The 25,964-nt window shown below is 48.1% G+C and overlaps 6 protein-coding genes across 6 annotated transcripts; 2 read left to right on the plus strand and 4 right to left on the minus strand.

The window, feature by feature from the left end:
• Positions 1-3,762: 3,762 nt before the first annotated feature.
• Positions 3,763-4,500, minus strand: ATNIH1004_008334 (uncharacterized protein; the record flags this gene model as incomplete). The annotated part of the gene is made up of 3 exons (XM_033572945.1): positions 3,763-3,951; positions 4,019-4,164; positions 4,347-4,500. 3 exons carry the CDS (start codon positions 4,498-4,500, stop codon positions 3,763-3,765), a joined length of 489 nt encoding a protein of 162 aa, XP_033423497.1.
• A 993-nt stretch (positions 4,501-5,493) lies between these two features.
• On the plus strand, positions 5,494-6,297 carry ATNIH1004_008335 (uncharacterized protein; the record flags this gene model as incomplete). The annotated part of the gene is made up of 3 exons (XM_033572946.1): positions 5,494-5,771; positions 5,851-6,113; positions 6,194-6,297. The coding sequence occupies 3 exons, from the start codon at positions 5,494-5,496 to the stop codon at positions 6,295-6,297; spliced, it is 645 nt and encodes a 214-aa protein (XP_033423498.1).
• Positions 6,298-6,572: 275 nt separating this feature from the next.
• ATNIH1004_008336 (putative fermentation associated protein (Csf1)) lies at positions 6,573-16,321 on the minus strand (the record flags this gene model as incomplete). Its single annotated transcript, XM_033572947.1, has 4 exons — positions 6,573-16,056; positions 16,116-16,151; positions 16,218-16,237; positions 16,292-16,321. 4 exons carry the CDS (start codon positions 16,319-16,321, stop codon positions 6,573-6,575), a joined length of 9,570 nt encoding a protein of 3,189 aa, XP_033423499.1.
• Positions 16,322-17,293: 972 nt separating this feature from the next.
• P5CR (pyrroline-5-carboxylate reductase family protein) lies at positions 17,294-18,215 on the minus strand (the record flags this gene model as incomplete). Its single annotated transcript, XM_033572948.1, has 2 exons — positions 17,294-17,598; positions 17,666-18,215. The coding sequence occupies 2 exons, from the start codon at positions 18,213-18,215 to the stop codon at positions 17,294-17,296; spliced, it is 855 nt and encodes a 284-aa protein (XP_033423500.1).
• A 301-nt stretch (positions 18,216-18,516) lies between these two features.
• ATNIH1004_008338 (uncharacterized protein) lies at positions 18,517-20,139 on the minus strand (the record flags this gene model as incomplete). The annotated part of the gene is made up of 5 exons (XM_033572949.1): positions 18,517-18,615; positions 18,675-19,318; positions 19,384-19,485; positions 19,562-19,915; positions 20,094-20,139. 5 exons carry the CDS (start codon positions 20,137-20,139, stop codon positions 18,517-18,519), a joined length of 1,245 nt encoding a protein of 414 aa, XP_033423501.1.
• Positions 20,140-24,182: 4,043 nt separating this feature from the next.
• On the plus strand, positions 24,183-25,586 carry ATNIH1004_008339 (uncharacterized protein; the record flags this gene model as incomplete). The annotated part of the gene is made up of 2 exons (XM_033572950.1): positions 24,183-24,303; positions 24,376-25,586. 2 exons carry the CDS (start codon positions 24,183-24,185, stop codon positions 25,584-25,586), a joined length of 1,332 nt encoding a protein of 443 aa, XP_033423502.1.
• Positions 25,587-25,964: the final 378 nt, after the last annotated feature.

Below are 25,964 nucleotides of genomic sequence, written 5' to 3' on the forward strand. Positions count from 1 at the left end.
CTGTGTATCAGTTAACCTGGGCCACTATCGTGAGTGTGCAATGGACCGGAATCGTGGCAGGTGGTGATAAGGATGTTCGATGGGGTAAATCAGTTAACTGCTTAGCGTTGGACCGACTTTTGACCATCAGCACAGGAGATAAAGAGGCTGGACTTGGCTAGCCTAACAAGCTTTCTAGTTAGATATCGGGCACTATTGTTTAACCTAACCAGGCAGTAGCGATGTTAGCATATTGTCTAAACCAACTCAAGTGGATTAATTCTCGTATGACATCAACAAAATCGAGCCATGTTTGAATAAGTTGCTGAATCGGACACTGGGGGGAGAATCCTATGCTTCCCCAGTATACGAAGAGTGGTGGCTGAAATGTGTGAAGCGTCTTATAACTATATGCACATTATTCCAACAACGCGCGCAGGAATTTATGGTCAGAGACATTACGCGGGGCCCTTACGGTTAAATTCTGTCCTCATACGATTGCCATTAATCATCTTATTTATATGAAGCAGTTATCTTTTAGCAAAAAACAATAATAATTATATAAAGCTAAACATTTGTCAACCATAAAAATAACAGTACATGTTATGTTTGAATCGGCGTCATGACACCTTTTTAATGCAGCGGTACTCTTCGACAATATTTAATTGAATAAATCAATTTTGCATTATTTTACAACTGTAGGGTGATTACTGGGCATGTTTGTTATCATCAACCGGTTATTAGTGTTATCCTGTACTGCAGATACAGTACTGTCTGTACTCCGTTCTCCGCACATACACGCTAAATAGACCAGCGTAAGTACCCTCCAAGACAAATGCAGCTGCGCCGCAAAATGGCTTCCTTCGATGGCCAACAAGATCCCACATGCCACTAGCATGTTATCCCGTCCAATCGCATTGGCTCCAAAATGCATACCCTTAAGATGCGGGCCAATTCCACAAGAAATCTCTGTTTTTAATCCCTGGATGGGTCGTATTTGGTGGCTTGTATGCCGTCCAGGCCATACCACATGCATGACTTCCATATTTTCTCCTAGTCAATTTCGGTCATGATCCAGCTAAAGTGGCATATACTTCAATATCTACTAAGTACCCCTCGAGCTTTTTGGTCAGACTGGGCTTGAACCCTAGTTCCTGCTGTTGAAACTCTTTTTCGGCCACACATCGTATGGATCTGTCCAAACTATCAGGGAAGAATGAATAGGTCTGGCGTCTTCCCGTAGTGACTTTCCACAAGAAGTTTCTTTAGGCTGCATGCTCCGACAGATGACTACTCGCTCAGTGTCATATGCCCCAGCTTAGTCTACCAACCTACGTACTAGCAACCAAGCGTGGTGTAGCCTACAGGACGCTAGCCATTATTATTTAGTGCATGTCATGGTCAGGGAGTGGATCCGTTCAGGTATAAGCTCTCCCAGAATTGAAATCACACCCGTGGTCTCTAAGTGGGATATCGCTATAGTTGACCGTTATTACTTCCCCTGTCCACCAAATATTGCGACATCACTGCCTAGCACTCTGTAAAATAACTAGACCAGTACACATTGTACAGAGTAGAGTACAGATTGCCAAGTACGTACACTAGAGTCGGTGGCAGCGTTATTGAGCTTGATAGAGGTGGTGGGGTCATTCCATCTTCATAGATCTGTAGTTCAGATGTAGAATTCCAAGCAGATTCAGGACAACCCATAAGTACAAGTAGATTCTATGGACAGATCCCCGTTTCTGTAAATCATTGTTGTATTCTCTGTCCCATTTAAAAAAAAAAAAGGCCCGGAAGCTTGAGATTGTCGGTCCTTAGGTTGCCGACAAGCTAGCGTCGACACTCTTGACCGCGCGGCAAAATGCGACTGTGGTGTAGCCACTGCGATCATTCTATATTATCCGTTACTTGATTTTTAATCATTATTCTACGAAGGAGGTTAATCCAGCACTCCACACAAAATTGCTTGTTGTGCTATCCGGCTGTTGCCGCTATGGGGAAAGAAGGCACCTCAAATGCATGTTTGTCACACGCTAAGCTATTCAAGTGGAGCAGACCCAAATTATCGGTAACCAATTATGAACAGCCCAAGTGAAACTTCACTCCCAGGGAGCCGCGCGCCGCGCGGCCCGGTAGGGACTAGACTGCGGTAGGGACGACCGCATGGGTTCGGCGCGGCCCAGTCCGTGTTAGGTCTCAGGTCAGAGCGTGGCCTACATCGGATCTACGTATTACTGTGGCCTATGTATCCCTATACCCTAATAGTAGAGTGTACGCCGTATACCGGTATACGCCAATGGTAAAAGTCTTGGCCAAAAGGGTATACGGCGGGCCTATCCTATGGGTCCATGGTCTTTGTAGGTAGAGAGGAGATACAAGGGCCCAAATGGGGGCCTGGGTGGGGACCGGGGGGTTCAGTAGATCACTACCCTTGTTCTATGTATTGCCACATAGTTCCACTCGTCAAATTATGGAACGACTCTTGACCAACTGGCCGTCGTCGTTTATGTATATACAGAAGGCACCCAGATGATTGACTCGAGGTCGTGCTTGAAAGAATGCCGCTCCCTAAGAAGTGCCCCGATGGCCATGAATTCTCTCGTGCCTGTCTTGCCTTTCGCACCGGAGACATTGGAGGATCGTATATTTTGGCCACAAGCATTTTATTTTGGCCACAAGCATATTATTTTGGTAAAAGCATTCAGTATCAGGTTGACATTTAAGAAGCCGGGCAGTGAAGACTTGCCAATTGCAGCCGTCTTTGACGCTAATCAACGACTGTCAATTCGTAAGTGCACGATCCCGTCCTTCCTGGCAATGGGAGGTGTTTCAAACACCGTTCGACTTGGCTGAGCCGTCGTCTTTCATCCTGGCCATTTTGAGTGTTACGGCAACAATCTCTTATCACTTTTGTTGGGCCTGGGGGAATGTGTTGCTAGACGGCAAATCTCCAGCGTTTAACACAAGGGATGGGTGGTTTCGGGAGATTAGTTCACGTCACGCTGGTCTATAAGCTGTCAATCCGCTAGAAATATATATTGAAAGCAACATATGATATCTTGGCATGCACTTTCATCCACATCAAAGAGAGGAAAATGTGGGGGAGTCTGGATCTAAACATGGTCTGCTCATATTGAAGCTAAGCTCGACTAGTTTCGTGAGGTTGTTTACCTTCATACTACCGATTCGTTTATATTATTATATTACATATAAATGAGGTGCCCTATTGTTAATTAAATCAACATATCTATTATCTATCAATTTAATAGCCCATTTGACACCAAGGAAATACCCAGCATTGGACCTGCCGCAGCAGGCTGTATTTCATCCTAACTCAGTGGATATGATCCAATTCATCCTGATCTCTCGAGGTGTCTTAATATTCTCGGTGGCCGTACCCTAATACCTCAATTAATCACAGATCAAGATGACACCGTGAGACACAGACCTGTTTGGTCTCCTAGAGTACAAAACATCCGTATCTCAACGGAAACACTGGGTTGCATTTTCGAAATCGGAAAATGAAGAGAAGAACCAGCTCTACCGCCAGCAAAATGAGATGATGGACGGGTCCTACAGAGTGGCAATGAAGAACACCTCAAGGCCCAAGACGTCGCGGAGAATGGAGGCAAGTTAAAGCTTGCAGTCAGAGCCAGCTTCCTGTCAATTTCTGCCTCTTTGCGATCCAGCTATACACCGCAATTTCCACTCACTCGCTCGTACTGTTCGCCACCGCCGCAGCCGCTTTCATGGATCTGGTCTCGTCCATTGTCATGCTAATCACGCCTCGAATGCCGTCGCATCCGAAGCCATCCCAGTATCCTCCGGGACGTGACGTATCGAGACGATGGCAATCATCATGTTCTGTGCCCTGATGACCACCGTAGCGGTTGAGCTCATCATCGAGTCGGCCAAGTCGCTGGCATCGCGGAAGTCCGAGTCAGGTATCCTTGCTACGGTGCCGCTGGCCTGCGTAGGCGTCGGTATTTTTTCGAAATTTGTGCTGTTCCTGTATTGCTTCACCTTGCGGCGGTACCCAGCGGCGCAAGTGTTCTTCGTCGACCACCGGAATGATCTGGCGGTGAACATCTTCAGTCTGATTATGTCGATTGTAGGGGACAATTTCGTCTGGTATCTGGATCCGGTCGGAGCATGCTGCATTGGCCTCCGGATCTTGTTCTCCTAGGTGTCCACGGCGTTAGCAGACGTGGCACTTGGTGGGGAAATGCGCTCCCCGAGAATTCATGAACAAGTGCATCTATGTTACTTTGACTCCTGACGAGAGAATCGAGAAGGTTGACACAATGAGTTAACCATTTCCTTCCACGTTGTTTATATTTCTCCTGTTGCTTTGCCTGACAGACTTAGTGCTGAGCATATCATGCCGGACAGCAACTGTACGTCGAGGTCGATATCATCACGGATCCGGGCACTAAGCTCCGAGACTCCCATGATATCAACCAAACACTCCAGCATAAGCTGGAAGGACTGGCCGATATTGAGAGGACCTTTGTCCATGTGGACTATGATTATGCCCACGATATGAGCTAGGAGCATAGGCCATTGTATGATCCGGCCGGATCTGATTCCTCTATCAGGACACTGGTGAAATGTTTCGTATTCAAAGACGATGATAGAAAAAGTGATCGGGATGAGTCTAATGTTTAGGGAGCCAAATTTATTGATGGAGGAAATGTTATAATAATACATGGTCTAGTGAAGTATATTTGCCTGAGCAACACTCTAGGCTTAATACCACCTGTAATGTCATATTGGAGCGCAAAAGCATTAGTGGGATCCAAAAGATTTCAGTTAATTTTATTTCATTTTTACGATGTATAATTCTCGACATCAAGCAATCTACATGTATTTACTAGATATAAGATTGATAAGATAAGGGCTCAGTTAATCAGGAGGAACTTTCCGTTGCTGCTTACCTAATCTGAGAGCTCTCAAGGTTTACCCGATTGGGATAGCGCATGGCCCCAAACACACCACTGTCACTCGCCTGACACTGCATTCTTCAATATTTATGGGTTCGCCTGTATTGAGGCAGTTAATCGATGCATATGACAGTGATAATGATCATGATGAAGATACGGTATGAGGTGAATTGACTTGTACCTACTAGTGCCATTGTCACATCTGTCGAAGCAAAGAGACATGCGATGAGTAGGGCTGCAGATGATTAACATTCCATAATCCTTCAACCTGATATCCCTAACGCCCAGCCTCAACATGGATAATATCCCCACTGCTAGGTGTCATCCCAAGAAGACACATCAACCTGACCTCCACCGACACCAATGAAGAGCGAAGACAAAATCTCTCGAAAATTCATAGCCCCCGCGTTGCGGTGCTCGAAGGAACTGTTGAATCCAATCTTACCTAGCGTATATGTATAAAGCTGGAGTGATCCCCAGTAAAAACATGAGCAAATCACACTTACTCAGGGAACCTTGTTTTACCCTCTGATTGTACCCATTCCTCCTAATAGCTATTATATCAATCATGCCCGGCGACGGCAGCTTCCGATACCGCGATGGTATTGCAGTCGCCCAAGTCATTGCATTCTTCGCCTCTCTCCTTTTTAGCTTCTCGTTCTATTACCTTGGCCGAATCAGCTGGTTCTGCATCGCCGTGTTCTCACTCATCCGCCTCGTCGGCGCCAGCTGCATGCTAGGCACTATCAACAATGACTCCGATGGTCTCTGGGCAGGTGTATTTGTCTGTGAATCACTAGGCATGATTCTAATCATTTTCTTATTACTTGAGATGTTAGAGTGGATGTATGTTCCGTTACCCCATCTCATTCCATCCCAATCGCATACAATCCCCCAGAACTATATGCATATCTGACTACTCTAGAAATAAATCTACCCCCACAATACATCGTCGAATCTTCATCATCCCTCAAATCATCACCTGGATCGACATCGGCATTTCCATTACAGGCTTCATCATCGTCACTCACAAGGACCATGCCCTCCTTCCGACTCCGTACAGTCGTGTCGGAATCACTTTGGTCGCTGCTATTTATCTCTGGATGGTGGTCACGTTTGTGGTGTTTTGGCTACGTCGTGGATACTATTCTTCCATGGAACGAAGGGCCTTGATGTGTGTTGCGGCTTGTGTGCCGTTGTTGGCTATTCGTCTAGTATACTCCCTTGTGTTTGTCATTACTGCTGATATGGCCTGGAATGCTGTCAAGGGAAATTCGACGGCGTATTTGACTATGACTATGTTCCCGGAGGTGGCGATCATTGCATTGAGTATATGGTCGATTTGGGGGATTCCGTTGCTGTCAAAGGGTAGCAAGAGGGGTGTTGAAACGCAGAGTAGGGATTCGGAAGTCAGAATATTCCGTTGGTCCAGTGATTTGTTTGGATTATGTATGTGTTTTATGCTTCGGAGGTTTGGGTGCGTGCTTCTATTAGCGAACGGGTCAGAGCTAGATTCATCGATACCCACGTTAAGGTCTCTCATTGCAATTAATATATACTAAAAGGTAGATATGTACATAAAGAAACAATCCTATCGTAAACAAGCATCATGTAGTATGTACAGTCCCCTCGATTCTGGCATTTGGATCAGGAAGACCCCAGGATCTTCGTATAGGCATCTTCCACCTCCTTGGCGATTTCCAGCAATGTCACGATAATGATTTGATGCGTAATATTGGGCAACTTTTCACGTTGGAGCCCAATCCATTCCAATGGCGGCGTGGCCTCGCCCATATCACGTAGCTGAGGTGTCTCGATAACTGGCGGCTCTAGCGCAACATAAGTGTATTTGGACTGGGGCACATTGACCACCGCGGTGATCTTCTCTTGCTGCTCCTTGTCGGTCGTTCCATCTCCGCCCAATCCTCCAGTAATGCGCACTGCGGACGGCGGGAGAGGCTTGCCCAGACGAGATGCCAACGCGCGGGAATGTGATTCCCACATATCCCGAATGAAGCTAATACGGGAGTAATTCCACCCAACATCGACTTTGCCTTCAAACGTACTCCGGAAGATGTAGTCAATTTGATGAACTCTCAATTTCTGCCATGTTTCCATGGTCGCCACCAGTCGAGGAACCTTGAGTATCGTACCCCCACTTGATCCGATCACGCGCTTTGCAATTTCGCTAACGAGAAGCTCCTCAATGCCCATAGTGTTCGGCCGCACAATGCCTGACAGTGCTACACGTAGTTGTCCCAAGGTGAGCCCCAGTGCACTGTGGATCTTTCCTTGATCGAGTGAGACGTCAAACCGGGCTTGTGCATCGTGTGCCTCCATTTTGAAAACATGATTGTCGAAGAAGGAACTCGGGAACACTCCCAATGTGACGGAGTTGATGGTGACGACAACTCCCGTATGAAGGGAGATAGGTGCTTTTTCGACCTTGTCTTCTGCGGGCTCACTCGGTTCTTCCTTTATCTGGAACTCTGACTTGCCCTTGAAAGCTGTCGATCTTCGTCGCAAGTACCGTTCGACCTCTCGCAAAGCGGCCTCATACGCAGCCTGTTTATCTTGGACAAGACGTTGCCAAGCATGGAACAGCGCAATAGCTTGTGACGCAGTCAGGCTTGTGCAGAAAACTTGGACTTGATCGCCTTCCAAGATACTGAAGAGCCGCTCAACACCGGATTCGCTTCGAATGTTGTACATAAGAAAGTCGAACATGGCAATGCGAGCGATGAGGAAGGGCTGGTAGTCAAAAGAGACCTTCACCTGGAATTGGTGGAAAGAAACCGAGGCCTGAATAAGCGGTGTCTTGATCTGGAGGCCATCATCCGGCCACTGGATCGAAGTCTGAACTTTGAGCTTTTGGAACTCAATCAATCCACTCATGCGGCCTTTACTCTCGATGCCAGCTGTCTCGAAGCCAATACAGAGAGTCTGCTCCCTATCAGATGTCTTTTTTGAAGACAGCCACAGGTCATTGATGCCGAATAGGGCCTTGCCAAGGCTAGAGCCTAGGTCAAGTTGGATCTCCAACTTTTCGACCGAAATTGTCGTGTTCCAAGGAAATGCAGGCGCGGATGCCACCTGCTGATACCGTTGCACTATATAAGTTTGGCCCTCTGTTGATTGCGGTGAGAGTGTAGGGCTAGCATTGACGTCGGGCGATGGCACCCAAATCTCGCGGAAAAGAAGAAAGTCTTGCACCTGTTTGGCATTTAGAACCACTTGCATCGGACTAATTCTGAGGGCCGCCGAAATGCCCTTTACGCTGCCAAGATGTTTGCTATTCATGAGAGACATGACCATCGAATTCACCTCAAAACTTGCTGTTGACTCGTTGGAATATACATGCTTCACCGACGCTTCTAAGGAGTTGAAAGCAACCAGAAGAGCAAAGAATCGCCCATGCTCCTCAGACTGCACCGTGTTGATCGTTACGTAGGCACTTTCAAATTTGGCCGTAGCTGCCACCCTGGCAATGGGCTGACAGCTCAAGCTGAACTCCTGCTTGCAAATTAAGAGGCCCACGTTCAATTTGCATCGTCCAAGTATTGAGTCCTTGTTCTCTTTCTCGGGCTGCGTCTCCTGCATCAATTTTTGTGGCTGCAACATCATCGCGCTAGACGGTCTTCGAGGTCTATCTTGCTCTCCTTGCTCTCCTATGACTTCCTTAACGGTCGCTGTCATTTGCTTCACTAATGGGACCAGACTTGGGTAAAGCACATTTGTGGAGGCATCAACTTTCAATTCCGCATTGAGCGCCGAGTCTTCCTGGTTGTCTTCAAACTGGACCTTCAAAGCGACTCCCGGCGCTCTGAATGTTGCTGTGGAAGCTTCATCTCCCTGGACACACTGGTCATATCTTGCCTCTGATAGCTTGCCTTTCTTCAACGTTGCGGTCAGCATAGTCTGCGTATCATCCGTATGTCTTCCCTGCAGTGAAACAATCGCTCCAGCAAAATCAACGTCCACCAACACAGACCGGAATCGTCTGTTCCCAAAAAGAGAACGATGCTTGGTATTGTCTTCAGATGGTTTCGGAACGAAGGCAGAATTGGCCTCACGAACAACTCTGCTGGAGGCAGCAATAGAATCGCGTATCATGCTTGCTGGAAAAATGAAGTCGGACGTGGCTCGTATATCCAGTGATTTCCCGGCTGCTTGGAAGGCAAGTCGAACATCCTCTCCTGTAGAAGAGTAAGCCACGTTGAAAACCAACTCCGGCAACAAGGCTGAATTAAGGGACCGCTTCTTCCTGTGGGCGTGGTACGGAACCATCTGCAGTTGCACGTCTTCAATGCGAAGCTTTGCAGCGTTTGACTTTTTGTTCGATAGATTCACCCTTTTTATAGAGAACACCAGATCGTTCGGCTTACGCCTGGGTACAGGCACCGGCACTGTGCCCATGTTCCAACTAATCTGAATGTTGTTGAGGTCCAAGAAATACATGGCATCAAAGAGATCTTCTTGGTTGGAGTCTTCATTGACCCGGATATCAGGAATTTCCGGTGCCTTGGGTTTTAGCTCTAAGTGACCTCGTCGTCGCAGCTTCTTGAGACGGTTTACTTCATGCGATATATCCAATGTCTTAATGCGTTCTTGGAGGTGGACGGCCATATCAACCACCAGTGGAGCCGTCTCAGAGAATAGATCCACGTCGAATTGCTGGCTGCTGAGATGGTACACTCGCCTAAGGTCCCCATTCTCCCGTCTCATGGAAGTAGCCTGAAGTTTAGCGTCAATAGATAAGCCACAGTACGAACGGCTCCTGAGTGCCTCCTTCTTTCGTAGATTAAAGCTGATATTCGATGTATCAATGTGAAACTCGGGGTATTCCATTGGATAACCATCCTCCAAGCCATTGTCTAGGCGCATGCGCACCATCCCCAAGCTGAGATCCATGTCTGCCGTATAGCTTTTCCCGTTGACGGCAGGTGCGGTGGCGTGGATTTTGGTTCCGGCCATTGTCATACGTGCTTTGTAGAGAATGCTGTGGCCATTGTCTTGTGATTCCTTATGCTGCAGAGGAGGCTTATTCAAGGCAAGAGCATCAACGAGATGCAGCTGCAATGTCTCTAGGTTTTGTTTAAGGTCCGACATCAAATGAGAAAACTCAGGCGTTGTGAGGGCCCCCAGCAAACTTCGCACAGAGCTTGCCTCCAGTTGAATAAGTTCGATTGTAACATCCACCTCCATATCAGTACGGACCGGCGACAAGTTTGCAACAACACGGCCATTGATTGGCGGTATTTCTAATACTGATAACTGATGTGTTTTATCCCCTTCCCCTGATAGGAATGTATGCAGATTCTTTTTCAAATCGAAATCTACCTCAACTTTTGCATCCATCGTTTGTATAACACATGTCCGTGCGACCTCCCCCGAGATCATGTATGTCAATGACGGCAAAACACGGAAACTCAGTTGATAGTCACCCAAGAACATTGCAATATGAAACATATTTCGGATTGGCTTTGCAGCAGGGATTTCGTCTGACTTGCGAGCTGAGAGATCCAGAGTTTTTGTGAGCCCATGGATGTATCGAACTTCGTGTTCTATCAGCCGATCTGCGGTATAAGCAAGGTTTATGAGATCTTCCTCCATTAAGTATCGAAGTTTCTTGCATGATCCAGCAACCTTCCACTCGTATCTCACTTCAGTCTCGGTTTCCTCAGACGTGCGTGAAAGATAGACATACGGGTTGCCGATCTTCCAAGACATGAGGACCTTCGAAAGATTTGATAGTTCCGAAGAGCCTGTTTCAGCACTAATCAATACAGCCAGGCCAGCAGCACCGTCAATAACGGAGCCCTTAAGGCCCTGAGAAATACAAGCCAACTTGGCATTGATGCCATCCAGAGTGACAGACCCAAGTTCCGTGCCAAACACGGCTTGTAGCTCGTCCCGTTCTTTAACTTCTTCGTTCGGTTTCCGTTCTAGAGTAGTGGATTTTAATTGAACATTAGACATCGTCTTCATTACACCCTTGGCAAGGTCGAGGATCTCCCATCGTAAGCGAAGGCTAGTAGAAGAGCAATAAGATTGAACAATAATCAAGCTCTTATATCGCTCTTCCCTTTTCAAAGAGGTGTACTTTTGTGGTTTGACAGCTATGGCGGTTGACAAATCCTCAACTACCAAGTTGGTCTCCTTTGGCCCAGGGTCAATAGAGAACCGGAACATTCTCACTGTTGAAGAAAACAATAGTGGTATGGGTAGATTTTCTGATTTACCGGCAAACGAATCCCATACTCTTTGCATTACGTAGCTTTTCTCAACGTGTGCCAAGTCCCAAGCGCGCCATTGATCAAAGCTACTCAACACAATCGTCTGGGCATCTCGTGGCAAGGAAAGGTCATCGCTCAGACATTTCGCAGACAAGTCCAGTTGCTGGTCCACAGGAAGACGGTTGTAGACATTGCGGATGCGGGATATTATTTTCCAGGAATCATGCTGCCGCACATGAGTAGGCGTCACCCTAAGCACATAGGAAATCCGCGTAAGGAACGTGGGATCGGGAATATCTGTAGCCCATTGTGTAAGGTAGTATATAAGGAGTTGCAAGCGTTTGCTATCAAGCGACGAGCTTTGCTGGAAGGAAGACGTGATAGAATCGACCATAGTCGTTGTGCGACTAACCAAAAATGCCAGATGCTCCGCAGATTTGGTGAAAGTGACAGTGTCAAAGGCTCGGGTCTGGAAGTGGAGTCTTGTTGTAGGCCTCGTCACAAGCCAAAAATTCAGGTCACCGAACACACAACTAAAATCGGCTTTTTCCTGATAGACATCACTTCGATTGCCCCGAACAGATATCGAAAGGTTTTCAGCAGCTGCATGGACAGTAGAGCTTTTACTGATCCCGGCCAAAAGATCGCCCTTATGCCGTTCAACTCTTGTTCGGAACTCTGTCTTCAGACGACTTATCGTAAGGCTGTACTCGTCCTGGAAACTGACCTCTTCGTTGGCAAGTTGTTCATCTGAATTGACCAACTTAACGAGTATAAAAGGAGCCCGAATTGCAAAGCCCGTCGACTTCTTCGGCTGTGCCAATGATTTCTCGTAGCCTACTAGGTCTGATATAACATCTATTTGAAGAGAGTCGATGATCTCAACCGGGTGTCTCGGCTGTAATTTCCCGACCAATGTCGCTATCATAAAAAGGAAATCGGGAGTACAAAACCCTTTAAATCCAACGGGTAACTCAAGGGCAAAGTTCGTGTGGGTTGTTTCGTCACGTTCAAACGGAGAGAATTGAGAGTCAAAGTGCCCAACTTCAGGGCCATCTTGAATAGTATCAGTATCGAATGCAAGGTCTGATGGAAGATAAGACATGTCTAGTTCGATCTTGTGAAGAGTAAAATTTGGCATGGCCCAGGGGTTTGCCTCTGGAACATGTGTTGGCGACTCTCTCGCATATTTGCGATCTTCAAATAAAAATGATGTCTGATAATCTCCTCCCAATATGCGAATGTCTTCTTGAGGCTTTCTCGAGGCTGTGCTCGGCACACGGTAGATGCTAGATGTCCCTCGGCGGCTACTTCTCATGCTTGAAGTTTCTGAGGACACCAGAAAACTTCTAGAGCTTAGAGTCTTCCGGTTTCCAGTAAATCGTCTTTCTGGTGAGGAATCCAGCATCTTAGGGCTTCGCACAAGGGGGTCGGGCATCGTAGGTATAGCTATAGTGGGCATGCCTAATTTGTCATTTTTCAGATGCATTGATTCAGGATCCATATCATCCCAGTCAAAAAGCAGCCACGGTGCTCTTTGGGTCCTTTCATCGTGTATTCTAATATGTTCTTGTTGCAGTCTTCGACTTTCAATGATATCACTCTTTCTTTGTGCCATTCGCAATTTTATTGTCGCCTTGAATATCGCGAGCGGGCTGACTTTGGTGTGAAGAACCCCAAATCGGCCAGCAAACTTGTAGTCAACTGCAGCAATGGAAAGGTCTGGCACAGAAAGGCTCATACGTTTCGAGAATCTTTCATTTGCCCAGTCATTTAGCTGAGCGGCGACAGAACCGGAGCTTAGGATTAATGCTCCCTTATCTAAAAGTATCGAGAGATGGATGGAATCGACATTGACACGTAGAAATGTAACATCATGAAGAACAATTGGGAATAATCGCGGAAGAGCATTCTCTTCATTGTCGAAGGAGAAGTCAAAGCTCTTCAATGCCGTTCCTAAGCAGGCCAGAAACTCTGTTGAGCATTCCCCGATGATCTGGCCTATCCTAAAATCCCAGTTGCAAACATACGTCGGCTCTGTAGGGGGTAGACCGAACAGCCGATGGCCATGGATTGAAACACCATCGATGAACAGCTGAGTACCAGAAACGGTGGCTGACTGGTTCGAGAGTTCTGATTCAAGGCCCACTTTCAAGGGAGCTATGGAAAACTGTAAATCCATATAATAGTTTGTGAATCGCAAGTCAATCTCTAGGGAAGGTGCAGTGAGCTGCAAACAGCTTAAATGGTCATAGATATTTTCTGGGAGAAGAGCAAGAGGGCTGTCCACAGTAACGTGCAAAATCACATCGAGGTCATTTGATTTCCTGTTTGGATTTATACCGTTCAAAGTCTCCGGCTGCTCATTCGAGTTTGCAAGCTCCTGGAATTCCTCGAGGGTTTTAAAGTGCACGTCTTCTCCAAAATAATTCTCTTTCACAGTCATGAAACACCGAATTAAAAACCCGAATAAGTAAAGTCTTGGCGACAGACCATCGATATTAAAATATAGAGTATCTGTCAGCTCAGGAGAGGTAGAGGAATAATAGCTGTATGTTCCATCAATGGAAAGCGTATCCAATGTGGCTGTGGATTTATTCTGCAAAAACAAGTGCAGTGTATCCCACAACGGGGCCAGAAAATCTATTCCAGCGTCATACAATCTGACACTGAAATCCACGGCATTTTGCTCAGATCTGTATTTTGTCAAGGGAATCGAGACATCAGATGTAAGTGTCTTGCCCTTGATAACCAGAAAACGATTGTCATCCAAATCGGAAGGATCGCTGATGATATTCAAGTCATTGACATTCACAAATAGCTTCAAATTTACGAATGAAAGGCTGAGTTTGTAGATGAACGGCACAAATGTATAGTAATCTGGAGGCGGACCTAAGCCCCAATCACCGACAAGGTCCGTTAGCAGAAATATGTGATCACGTAGTAAGAACAGTTCCATATCATGACTCTCTACGTCAAATTTCCACGTCCGGAGGCTATTCCAGGTCAGGGGAACCGAGAGATCGCAGTTAATAAGTTGTCTCGGGCATTGCCATAGTATTGTATGGTTGACACTTGACGACATTCTCGACTCCCGAAGGTCGAGATCAAGTCGGCTGGAGAACCCAGATCTCGAAGCCACCATGTCCATAGCATAATTCAGGGTAGAATCCCTGGCTATGCGGAGCGAGAACCAGCCAAACGGTCGGATATCTGGTCCAACATTTCCTTTGTCGCCATCAGCAGCCCTGGACTGCCTCCTCCGCGGCTGTTTCTTCAACTTAGAGGCGCCTCTTATTGCACTGGCTCTGCCTTTCCATTGCCAGTCTCTGGAAGGCTCTCTTGTTGGAATACGCAGAGTTATCTCTTCACTGAATTCCACTCGAAATTTGAAGACAGAACTCTTCCTCAGATCTCCAGGAGCCAATTGTTCTGCCGGTCGGGAGCTTCGATAGGAATTGGGGAAAAACACATTTTGAAGGCCAACTCGCTCCCGGTCAGCCCAAGGCCCGTAGTTAATAGTACCGCCTTCAATCTTGACATCCATTCCCCATTCAGGTGGTGGGGCACCATTGATGCCATGTGGTCCTTTGCCAAGTGAACGTTCCTGAAGAGGTTGAGGCCGCACACATCCAGGAATATCCCAATAATATGCTACAGTCATACTAGGGGTGTCCAAAATGGTTGAAAATCTACCGTACTCGATAGGATTCCATTCGCTATGGTCATCCTGACTTGTCTCATCCATATACCGGGAGAGGCCAACCCAACGCACGTCATTGCGACCATTCAGCCTGTTTTTCGACGCCGCGTTGGGATGCCTTTCGGTCACATGAAAGGATTCGACAGAAGTTTGAAAATAAGGAATAAGTTCACGGATGCTGTGCCATACTCGGCGCTTTTGGAACTGATAGTTAAATATAGTGTCTCGCTTGCGCTTCGTTCCATTCTGATCTTCTCGTGTTGAGCTGAACCCTTTCGCGGCATCGAATTGATTCTGTTTGAAGTCTGGATTGGGCCGCATTTGAACGACAGGATGGCTAAACTGGAAAGAGAAGGATTGTCGATAAAGGTCAAGTGGCCCAGCATTGTTTGCCTCAATCAAACCTGTTGCACCATCAAAAGTAGTGGTCAAAACCGATCTCGTGTTCTCATTCCCAATCACGATAGCTCCTTTATCACATTCTAGCTTAAGTGGTAGAAGCCGTAGTAATATGTTTAGACTCTCCTCCATTTCCTGGACAGGGTCTTCACCATTCTGAGAATCAACTGTTTCCGCGTCGGCCCTACTCCGACCAGGACCATGGCCTGCAGCAGACGTTCTATCGAAGTCGGACCCCGTTGCATACGAAGCTCTCGCCGAATCCCTCTTCAATTCAGGGTCTACCGTATTGCTTGCTGGATATTGTGGTCGTGCAAAGGAGGCTGAGTTTTCCATGGGAAAGAAGCCTGCGAGAATACTGTCATAGGCCGGGGTCTTATTGTAACAAAACCACTCAAGTCCATAGAATTTGGCGGTAAGACGACAAGGAACTGAATCCGTTCTGCCAGATCCTCCTTGTTCCCTAACGCCAGGGTCCTGGATACCGCCATCGCAGCCATTCCCCAAAGGCTTGCCCTTTGCTCGTTTACCATCGGATTCGAGATTACATAGGTGTGTTTTCCTCACAGTGCGCCTCCAATAGCACCACGAAATAAACCCCCCGTGCACAAATATCGTTTCATTCACCCCATGGTATCGGATGCCTTTAAAGAAGATCCTTCCCCCAAGCAAGGATATTTGGAGGGCATGAATGTCGACATATGCGCGGTAGAAATGCCAAGTGTAAGCGCGAATCCCGTACGAGAGGAGAGTAGCGAACAGGCGATTAAAATAGAGCAAGAAGAATAGCACGCTGATACAAATGCGATTAGCGATGTGAGGTCACGAAGCATACGGAAATGAAAGGCCTACAGAATGCAGCAGACGACGATCTCTAAAAGAAAATACCTATTCTGGCGTCAGCTGTTGTAAGATAGCCATCATAAGATAGCCATCATATGATGGCACGATCACTTGCCAGTTGAAACTTGGATCTGGTGTAAGAGTCAATGTAACCAAGCTTGTACTCGCCATCTTGGAATAGATACTATGTCAGGACCGCGGATGGCTGCGACCATGGCGGTGTCGCGGGCCGATTAAACTTCTCTGCAAATGGCCCTAAGTAAATGACGGTATTGTGCTAAAAAGTAAAAGAGGCATCTTCCAGTGGCCAAAACAGACGATTATTCAAACCAAAAAGACGGGACAAAAACAACATCAGCCCACCCTCTGCGGTTTTGGGAAACCAGGAATCCAGCACCTGTTCGCAGAGTTCGTAGTAGATAGAGACATCACCGCCTCATACTCATTCTGCCGGACGTATTTCCTTCCGCCTCGAGATCTATCCCAAATCAATCCTGAAGTGTCATCAGAATGTCTTCATTCCCATTTCAGAAGAAAAACCAGTACATTGCCACCAACCCTACACTCATGCTGTATAATTCTTATTAACACTGGACACATGCTCTATTTAGACCGTAGGCCTCGGTTAGGACCATCATACAGCGCCGGAATGGATGGGCTCGGAACGGTTCCTTTTTCGAGTTGGGCCAGCCGACTACGATAGATAACGAGGCAGGAGCTATATTATATGCAATAAGTGTCGTCATAGCTTCATTGTATCCCTCGGCTAATACTGTGTATAAATCCTATTCAGCTTCTGAAGAGCCACCAGGCGACAGCCTAGAGACAAATTTCTTAGACTCTCTCTTGTACCCTACAGACAATCGTTCTCTCCAGTTCCTTCCATCAGGCTGAGTTTCGCAGCCTGGCCACAGTGTCTGGTGCATACTTCAAAGCACGCATCAGATTCTATTCGAGGCATATCCCAGTGCCGAAATACCAGTTTCTTTCGAAGCTGAGGGCTGCGACCGTGGACGTTTGGTTGATATGCTGTGTGAAGATTGACTAATGCCATAATTACGAGTCGATTATTGGACTATTTGACCCGGTCCCGATACTCCTCTTTTTGTGTAAAGGGACCCATGCAACTAATATTTTTGATTTTGTTCGCGGAAATTAAGTGAAGTCTCGTAATGTTGTGAATGTATCTATAGCTTCCCAAGAGTGTTTCCCAATTCAGCAGCTCGGGACGTTGCCGCCTTGACAGCCTTGTCCACAGTGCCCTGAAATCCGAGCGATTCGAATGTTTGGAGAGCGGCATGTGTGGTCCCATTCGGGCTGGTCACGTTCTTACGCAGCTGCGTAGGGTCATCCGACGACTCGACAAGCATCTTGCCAGCTCCAAGGCATGTTTGCGAAGCCAACCGAGTAGCCTGGTCCTTTGATAGGCCTAGAGCTGTCGCACTGGCGACCAGATGCTCAACCATGGCGAAGAAGTATGCCGGGCCCGATCCTAATCCATATCAGTGTACAGAATTCTTTCGTTGATGCGTATTATCTCTCAGTGTAGCAAATCTCACCAGACAGTCCAGTCACAACATCGAGCAAGTCTTCCTTATCCACCCATTCGGTCGCCTTGCTGACGCTACTAAGAAGCGCATTCACAAGCGCCTTCTCCTCCAATGTCACATCCTCGCTAGCAAAAATGCCGGAGGCGCCCTCGCTGACAAGCGCAGGAGTATTCGGCATGACGCGAACAATATGGGTGCTTCTTCCATCGCTTGTCCGGAGCCATTCCTGTAAACTCTGCAAGGTAATTCCCGCGGCAATGCTAACAATGATGGGCAAATTGGCACGCTGCGACCAGGCGGCAGCGAGCTCCTGGCACACGCCCTTGGTGGTCTGTGGCTTGACCGCGATGATGAGGATATCCGCTTGTCCTCCCGCTTCGACGTTTGAGGTGGTTGTCTTCACTCCCATAGCTGCGACCTTCTCGCGGTTGACGTCCCATGGCTCCGAAACACAGATGTTTTGTTTGTCGACGCCCTTGCTCACAAGACCTCCAATTATAGCGGAAGCCATATTGCCCCCACCGATGAAGGCGAGCTTGCTCTCTTGGAGGGATGGCATTGTGGCACTTCGATAGAATCCTCGCTACGGTGTCTCTGGCGGTGGAAAAGTCAAGAATGATGCAGTTCGTTGACGCACAATCGATCCCCCACTTGTGGTGAGCGGGGAGTGGGGCGGCCTAAGGCTAATTTGGAATGCGGAATTTTCCAGAGCATACAGTGTGTACAGCAATAAGCGCATCTTTTGTTTCTCTCTGCTGCACTTTGGGAGATTGTAGGAATTCTGATCCCTATGAACATACAGCACATACATACTAATTGTAAAAGACAGCCCCCTTTCTCAACGGCCTCCAATCCACCACTTACAAGTTCGCCTTCTCATTGGGAGACCAATACTTAACAGACTTGACCGACAGCCATGATTCCAACGCTTCTTTACCCAGGTCCCGACCGAATCCGCTCTGTTTCACGCCTCCAGAAGGCATATTAGGAGTCAATTAGCCCAGCAGTTGACCGTAACCTGTCCCGATTCCAGAGCAGCGGCCACTCGATCGGCCCGATGAACATTTTCTGTGAAGACCGCCGCACTTAGTCCATATTCGATGTCATTGGCTTTGGCAATGACCTCCTCCTCGGTCGAAAATCGATGCACCGTTGCAACTGGTCCGAAGACCTCCTCTTTCACAATCGTAGAATCCTCTGCTACGTCAGCAAAAATAGTATTCTCGACGAACCCGCTTGATCCCTGCGTTTTGCCGGATCCCCCAATGATAGTTCTAGCATCCTCCTGTCGTCCCTTCTCCATATACGACAGGATCCGTTCATACTGCTGTTTGTTGACAATGGGGCCCTTAGTGACGCCATTCTGCAGAGGATCACCCATCACCGCAGGCTTTTGGTATGAGTGCGCAGCCAGACCTTGGACGAACTTATCATATATGGAATCTTGCACATAGATTCGAGAGCCGAGAGCATAAACCTGGCCATTATTCGCGCTGGATCCAGCAGACACCCAGAATAGTGCGTTCTCAAGATTCGCGTCTTCAAAAACGATGGACGGGCTCTTCCCTCCTAACCCTAGCGTCACCCTCTTTAAGGTTCGATGCTGCCGCGGCACGGAGTATGCTGCGTCCAGTGGCTGTGCTGCCGGTGAATGCGGCCTTTCTAATACGCATATGCTCCGCGATGGCCTTGCCGGCAACATGTCCATATCCGCATAAAATACTGACCACACCCGAAGCCGGCCTCGGTGACCAGTTGCCCCAGCTTCTGTCCATATAAGGGAGTAAATTCAGGCGATTTAACGATGAGGGTGCTTCCTTCCGCTAGAGCTGGCAAGTTACCAGACAGTTATCATTCTATATCAGGTATAAGACAAAAGTAAGCTTCATGGAAGGGCAAACATACAGTCAAGGTAAAAAGGAAACTCACAACGGCGCATTCCACGGCACAATCGCTGCACAGACCCCAATAGGCTCTTTCCTAACAATCCCCCTTCCATAAGGGTTGTCGACCGCTCGTACATTGCTCTCTGCGCACTAGCAAAGTATCTCAGCGTCTCACACGCCTGAGGAACATCGAATAATTTCACATCCTCGTACGCCATCCCGCCATCTACGGAATGGATCGTAGCAAACGTATGGGCTTCACGCTCAATCAACTCCGCAAGTCGACTCAGCAGCATCTGTCCGGTCGCCGCTTGTGTGTGTTTCCAGATCGTCTGGTATGCGTGGCTCGCGGCGTCAACCGCGGCATCGACATCTACAGACTCAGCAACGGCGATGGAACCAAGCTTTGTTCACGAGAAAGGATTAATGACATCCACTAGGGAGCCATTCTTGCTAGAGACGAATTGATTGTTGATGAAGAGGCCCGTAGGAACTGATATAGTGAGTATTATATTTGTTTGTTCCATAGGAACGGATGGGATTCCACTCACGCTCGACCTGGCGGCGATCTCGTCCGGTTAATTCGATAGTAGTCATCACGACAGCTATACTGTTTGTAAAGTCTGTCTAAGTGTGGTACTCTTGGTCAGACTCAGGACTGAAAAAAGGAGTCTTGGGGGCGAAAGGATGCATAAATGTCCCCAATGCGGAACTAATCTGCTGTTGCCGTTCGTCGGAATCAGATTGACTCGGCCATGATAGACCCCGCCCTACTTGTTCTGACAAAAGCTGAGACTTGATAGCGCTTGTATATTAACCAAGAAGTGGTTATCACGGGCCTCCTTACATCTAGAAGGAAGCTAATCGGTTTCTACTTCCCTGGTACTTCGACTATCTCGACCGCTGAATCCAGATATAGGTCCGATAATTCGAGACATGCAGCTGTTGTTGGATTAAACTGGCAGTGCACATACTCCAGAGGGAGATCATATTTCAAATCGGCCAAATTCTCGGAGTCTGGCTGTCCACAGACTCGGCCCTAAGTATCTGGTTCCACGAGCGTGAAGACAAAAGGAGAAAAAGAGAGAGAGAGAGCCTGCCTACAACGTGTCGATACACGCAATTCCACTGCCTTTTGCAGCCCATCCCCGGCGTAACCATCGTCATATAATTCCTCCAATTACTGTGACTATCATGCGCAGAAGTTTTGGGATACATGGGTTTCGGTCTGGCTCATGGAAATAGAACCGTCCGGTCAATCTCCTAGCCCTTTGCTGGTGTATAACTCGATTGTTTTTCTGTTTTCCCACTTGGTCTTCCGTGATATCCATATACATGGACTATGTTTACTATCTTGTCTTGGTCGTTCTTATGTGGGAGACGTATAGTCAAAACGCTCATCGAACGTGCTTGCTGAGGTCGGAATCATGGTTGATAGCCCTGCCACGCAATTTCACTCCATTGGAAATGGATAAAAAGCCGTGACAGAACAACTGCATCCCTTTGAAGGAGTCGATGGATGTCTTTATTAGTCCAAGCACTATCTAAAGTCAGTATATAGCGCTAATCACTGATGGGCCATCGCAAAAATGAAGCATTAAAGGCTTCCCTGGTCTATAATGTTAAAATACCATGACGTATAGACCAATATTTTCAGTACTGTCCTGTACCAGGATCGGAGTCCATCTTCATCGCCGCAGTTGGACAACGTTGAGGTGCTTCCAGTGTGTCGATAAAAATAGTCCAATGATGACTGATCAAGAAGGCGGTGAATGGAGCTCCATCGCTGCCTGGGCTTTGGGGCGACAATACTATTCTCCCATTTCTCATGTTCTCCACGCGACTTTCCCTCGAGTCATGCGAGAGTTTCGCTTTTATATGAGCGAGAACTATACGATACCTATTGACCCTTGTTTATGATCATGCGCGGTTCCCTTTTCTTGTCTGGTTCGTTTGCGGAATGCTGAACCGGTAAACGCAGTTATCAGCATATCCGGTAGAGAGCCGCGATCTTGAGATTCACTATCGACAATGGTAGAGACTTCGCCTTCAGGGGGTACGGGAACCAGTTTGGCCCGTGCAGTGGTGATTGTCTCTGGTGTATCTTCTCTGGTAGCTTCTCTGCTGTCCCTCTTGTGAGAATGCACTACCGTTCCCTTATTGAAGTCCTCCCATGCTAATATCTCCCTGTCCTCAACAGCTCCATATGGCTTCAGACGTATGCCTACTGCTCTCATGCTCCTCCTATAACCATCGCTGATCATTGCCCTAGCAAAAATTATCGAAAACCACTCCTCCAACGATATGTCGTTCGTATCCTATTGATGTCAGTATTCGCACCTCGAGGGAGGAACAAACCCCGGGCTAATCAGATCAGGGTTCCGATATATGCGATCGCTTCTTGGACAAGTATCGTCTCTTTGAAAGCATCTATGTGGCTGGCGCCAATCCGGGATATTTATGAGGTATAGTTAGGGATTTGGGACCGTCTTCGTGTGCCATTTGTTAACAAGTAGCTCTCAGGCCTTCACAATCTACACGTTCTTTCAGTTGCTTATCAATTTCCTCGGGGGTGAACGATCATTGATTATCATGACCCATGGCCGTGCCCCTGTTCAGCATGCCTGGCCTTTGAACCATTGTCTTCCCAAAGTCGACATCTCCGACCCACACACGTTTTTGGCTGTTAAGCGCGGCATCCTTCAATATACGTGGCTAAAACCCATTCTGGCCACGATTTCGATCATAATGAAAGCTACAGACACATACCAGGAAGGCTATCTAGGCCTCACGTCGGGCTATCTCTGGACGGGGATTGTCTATAACCTCAGTGTCACAATCAGTCTCTACTCCCTGGCAATATTCTGGGTTTGCCTTCACAACGACCTGGCTCCCTTCCGCCCGGTTCCCAAATTTTTATGTGTAAAACTTATTATTTTTGCATCGTATTGGCAGGGGTTCTTCTTGTCGATTCTCCAGTGGCTGGGAGCTTTGTCTAACGGTGTTGCGGGCTACACCCCCGACAACTTGGCAGCCGCCATCCAAGATAGTTTAATCTGCTTTGAGATGCCAATCTTCGCGGTCACTCATTGGTATGCCTTCTCCTGGCACGACTATGCGGACCCAACCATCTCCGCCGCTCGGTTACCTGTCATGTATGCTCTGCGAGACGCCTTCGGCATCCGAGACCTTATTGAGGATACAAAGATGACTTTGCGAGGGGAGAATTACGAGTACCGATTGTTCGACTCGGGTGATCATATCATTGCGCACGAGGAGTCTGGATCCCGTCTCCGGCGAGTGATGCATGGCATGCGATACGAGCGTGGAGGAAAGGCCAAATACTGGATTCCGAAGCCGGGTGAGGTGAACAATAGGACACCGCTACTTGCAGGCACCGAAGCAGGTACACGCGACCGACGCAGCAGCATTATGGATCGGTTTCGCGCTCCTGGTAACATCGAAGAGTTCACAATCGACGCCGAAGATGAAGGGCTTTTTACCAAGGCCCGGGTTTTGGAGTTTGGCGACTGGAATGTACGTTGCTAATAGCTGCCCTCTATTGATTTATTGATTTGACATGCTGACGTCTTCCAGTATCCCGTCATCACTGCAAACGAGGTTCCGAGGGATCAACGTTTGGCACACCCTATGAGCTATCAGAACCCACAGTCGCCTGACGTGGTCAAAAAGTCACGGAAGCACCGGAAAGTTCGCACCTCGAGTGACTCGAGGAGCACACATCGAAGCAATAGTGACAGCACAAGCCAATCTCGGAAGGGGTCGCTTCGGAGCTCCAGCACACGACATCCCACCGCGAGCTCTACATCTCAGAATTCTCATCGCAGTCAGTCGGTTGACCTTGTCAAGGACCGGAATGCCGAAGTAGAGGAGCATGTCCAGGCACAAGGGGTCCTGGGCCCAACATTCATCGACCAGTAAGTCGCGCAAATAACCCCGAATGAACAATCGTCTAAGTAACTCTAATTCCCAGGAGATTATCTGGCCCACCAATTAGCGATGGCACGCTGTCAGAAGCAGCTACGACAGAGGACGATACGGATGGTGGCGGTCCGAAAAGACGAGACTGGTCGTATGGCGACCTGGTGGAGGAGAACGTCTGGGACCGATGAGAGGGGGAACTGCAGCCATGCACGAATGGCGACATTTGGAACCTTCTTGAGACAGTTTATAAATAGTTGCAAGGGACCGTCAATGTCGAGGGTCCACGACAGCCGGTGATTGGCTGATGCACATACATAATGCCGATGATGATTGTTATTGTGATCCTGGAAAGTCGATCAATCATAAGAAGTAGGAAGACGCTGCTGCAGTGACTGGCACAACGTGGAATAGGCCCATTCGCGTTGCGAGCAAATGGCGATGCCTAGTTAGGCGCCCATGATGTGACAGCACGGCCGTGGCTCAGGCACTAACAGACTAGCTTGCATCCAGGCACACAGCATGTGCTGTCCCTCATCGTTATTAGCTCCTGCGATCTCCCGCGCGGGGTCTGCTCCCATTCTTTGTTCCTCTTCCTCCCCTCCCCTCCTCTCCCTCGAGTGTTCTCTCTCCTTCGTACGTTTGGATCTGTCTCGTCTTCTTCGAGATGGGCCACACACTCTGAAGCGCCGGTAGCTATGACCTGGGCAATTGAACTAGCAGGATCCCTATTCACTGGTTGGATCTCGTCCTGCTTGTTCTGCCCTATCTTGAGTGATGATGAGAGCTCCCATCATCGGCAGTCGATGGAGCAGAAGGGTCGGTCGATCCGCCGTGCCTCTTGTACATCTTGTCCCACGTCCTACATAGCTAACATCGTTTGCGTCACAGGTGCCGAACGAGAAATGAAAATATGTCACACGCAACCTTACCTCGTTCCTCCGATGACACTTCCTGTTCCCGACAACCAGCCTAGCTCGTCTGTTCCTTCGAGGATCGTCAATGGCCGCACTCGAGTATCACGAGCATCTAGCCGGGCTAGCATGTCGTTCAGGAGGAAGTCGATGACCGCTGCAACGTTGAGAATCAGCGCCCCGTCCGAATTCAGACGAGTTCCCACGTTGTCCATACCGGTGGAGGCAGAACCATTTCGTCCGCTGGAGTTGTCCTTCACTCATTTGCCAGAACTCCCCAATTTTGAGGAATTTAGCCTTGACAACGACGATATCCATCCTCCAGTGCCTCTGGCCCGACCCCCAAAGGCTTCGCTCTCGCGTCACTCACGCACGCGATCTCATCGCACTTCGTCTTCCTTCCATCTGCCACGCAAGCCCGTGAGGTCTGGATCCTTTCGCTCCTCGCTGGCGACACTAGAGCAGCCCTTTGAGAAGCCCCCTCCCATTCCCTCGAATCCTCTTGTACCACACTTTTCGTCCCCTTCTGCAGTCGTTAGCCTGAATACGAGAGTTTCTGCTCCCACACAACAGCCAGACTCGGCGCCCCCTTTGAAGAGCGAGCCCATCAAGGACCCCAAGAACGAACTCCCCGCTCTCTCTAGGGCTTTCACCTTGCAGGACAGGCCATTACCTCCAATTCCCATCGAGGATGACTCCTCAGACCTATCTTCAGCGCGCAGAGAACCCCGTACCCCGGTGACACCACCTGGGAATGCCCACACCAACATCAGCAATAACACCCCGCCTCGCTCCGGCCGTGTGGCCCAATGGCTGCTTCAAACCAGTAACAAGGGCTTATTCTTTCCTTCGGGCTCAATCACAAATCCCTGGAAACCCTCTGAAAAGAACCCCTTCCGATTGCGCTCCCGCACTCTCAGCGGCTCGACGCTTGCATCGTCCATCACCAGCCTGACCAGTAGCCTAGGGTTCAAGACCACCCCCTCCGAACCCGTTAACACGACGACCATTTTACACCCGTCCAACATAGACGGCCGCATGGAGAAAGAATTAGAATTCCCTCTGTCCAAGCCGTCGATGGATAATCCGTACCCAACCATCCATGAGAGCCAGCACCAGGAGAGCGACAATTTCTCGTTTAATTATTACGAAAATTATCGTCACTCGGCTGTGGGGTTGGCTTTTTAGGATATGACCGGTGCACGAAATATTTTGAGATCTCAGTAACAATGATATTGCCATGCATTGCCCTCGAAAACTCTTTTCTACCTTGCGTGCTCAATTTTTCTGGCTTTTTTGTTCTTGTTTTAATCAGACTGAGATCCCGTTTGATATCTCATTCTTCCTTGATCGTGCAGACTGCAGTAGCAGTGACCACACTCTACTCCTGTCAATAGCACAATATGTTCTTGATACCCCTTTAAACCTAATACATTGTCCCCTGTTCTTCAGTTCATACCCTGTTTTATCTTGTTTCTGTTAATAATACAGATAACGATATAAGACAAATAAATGGCAGCTAGTTGATGGATATGACTACTTAAACTATAGGCACAATGGTAAGAG

The sequence above is a fragment of the Aspergillus tanneri genome (genome assembly GCF_003426965.1).
Source record: "Aspergillus tanneri strain NIH1004 chromosome Unknown AapTan_6_pilon_pilon_pilon, whole genome shotgun sequence".
Classification (NCBI taxonomy): Eukaryota; Fungi; Ascomycota; class Eurotiomycetes; order Eurotiales; family Aspergillaceae; genus Aspergillus; species Aspergillus tanneri.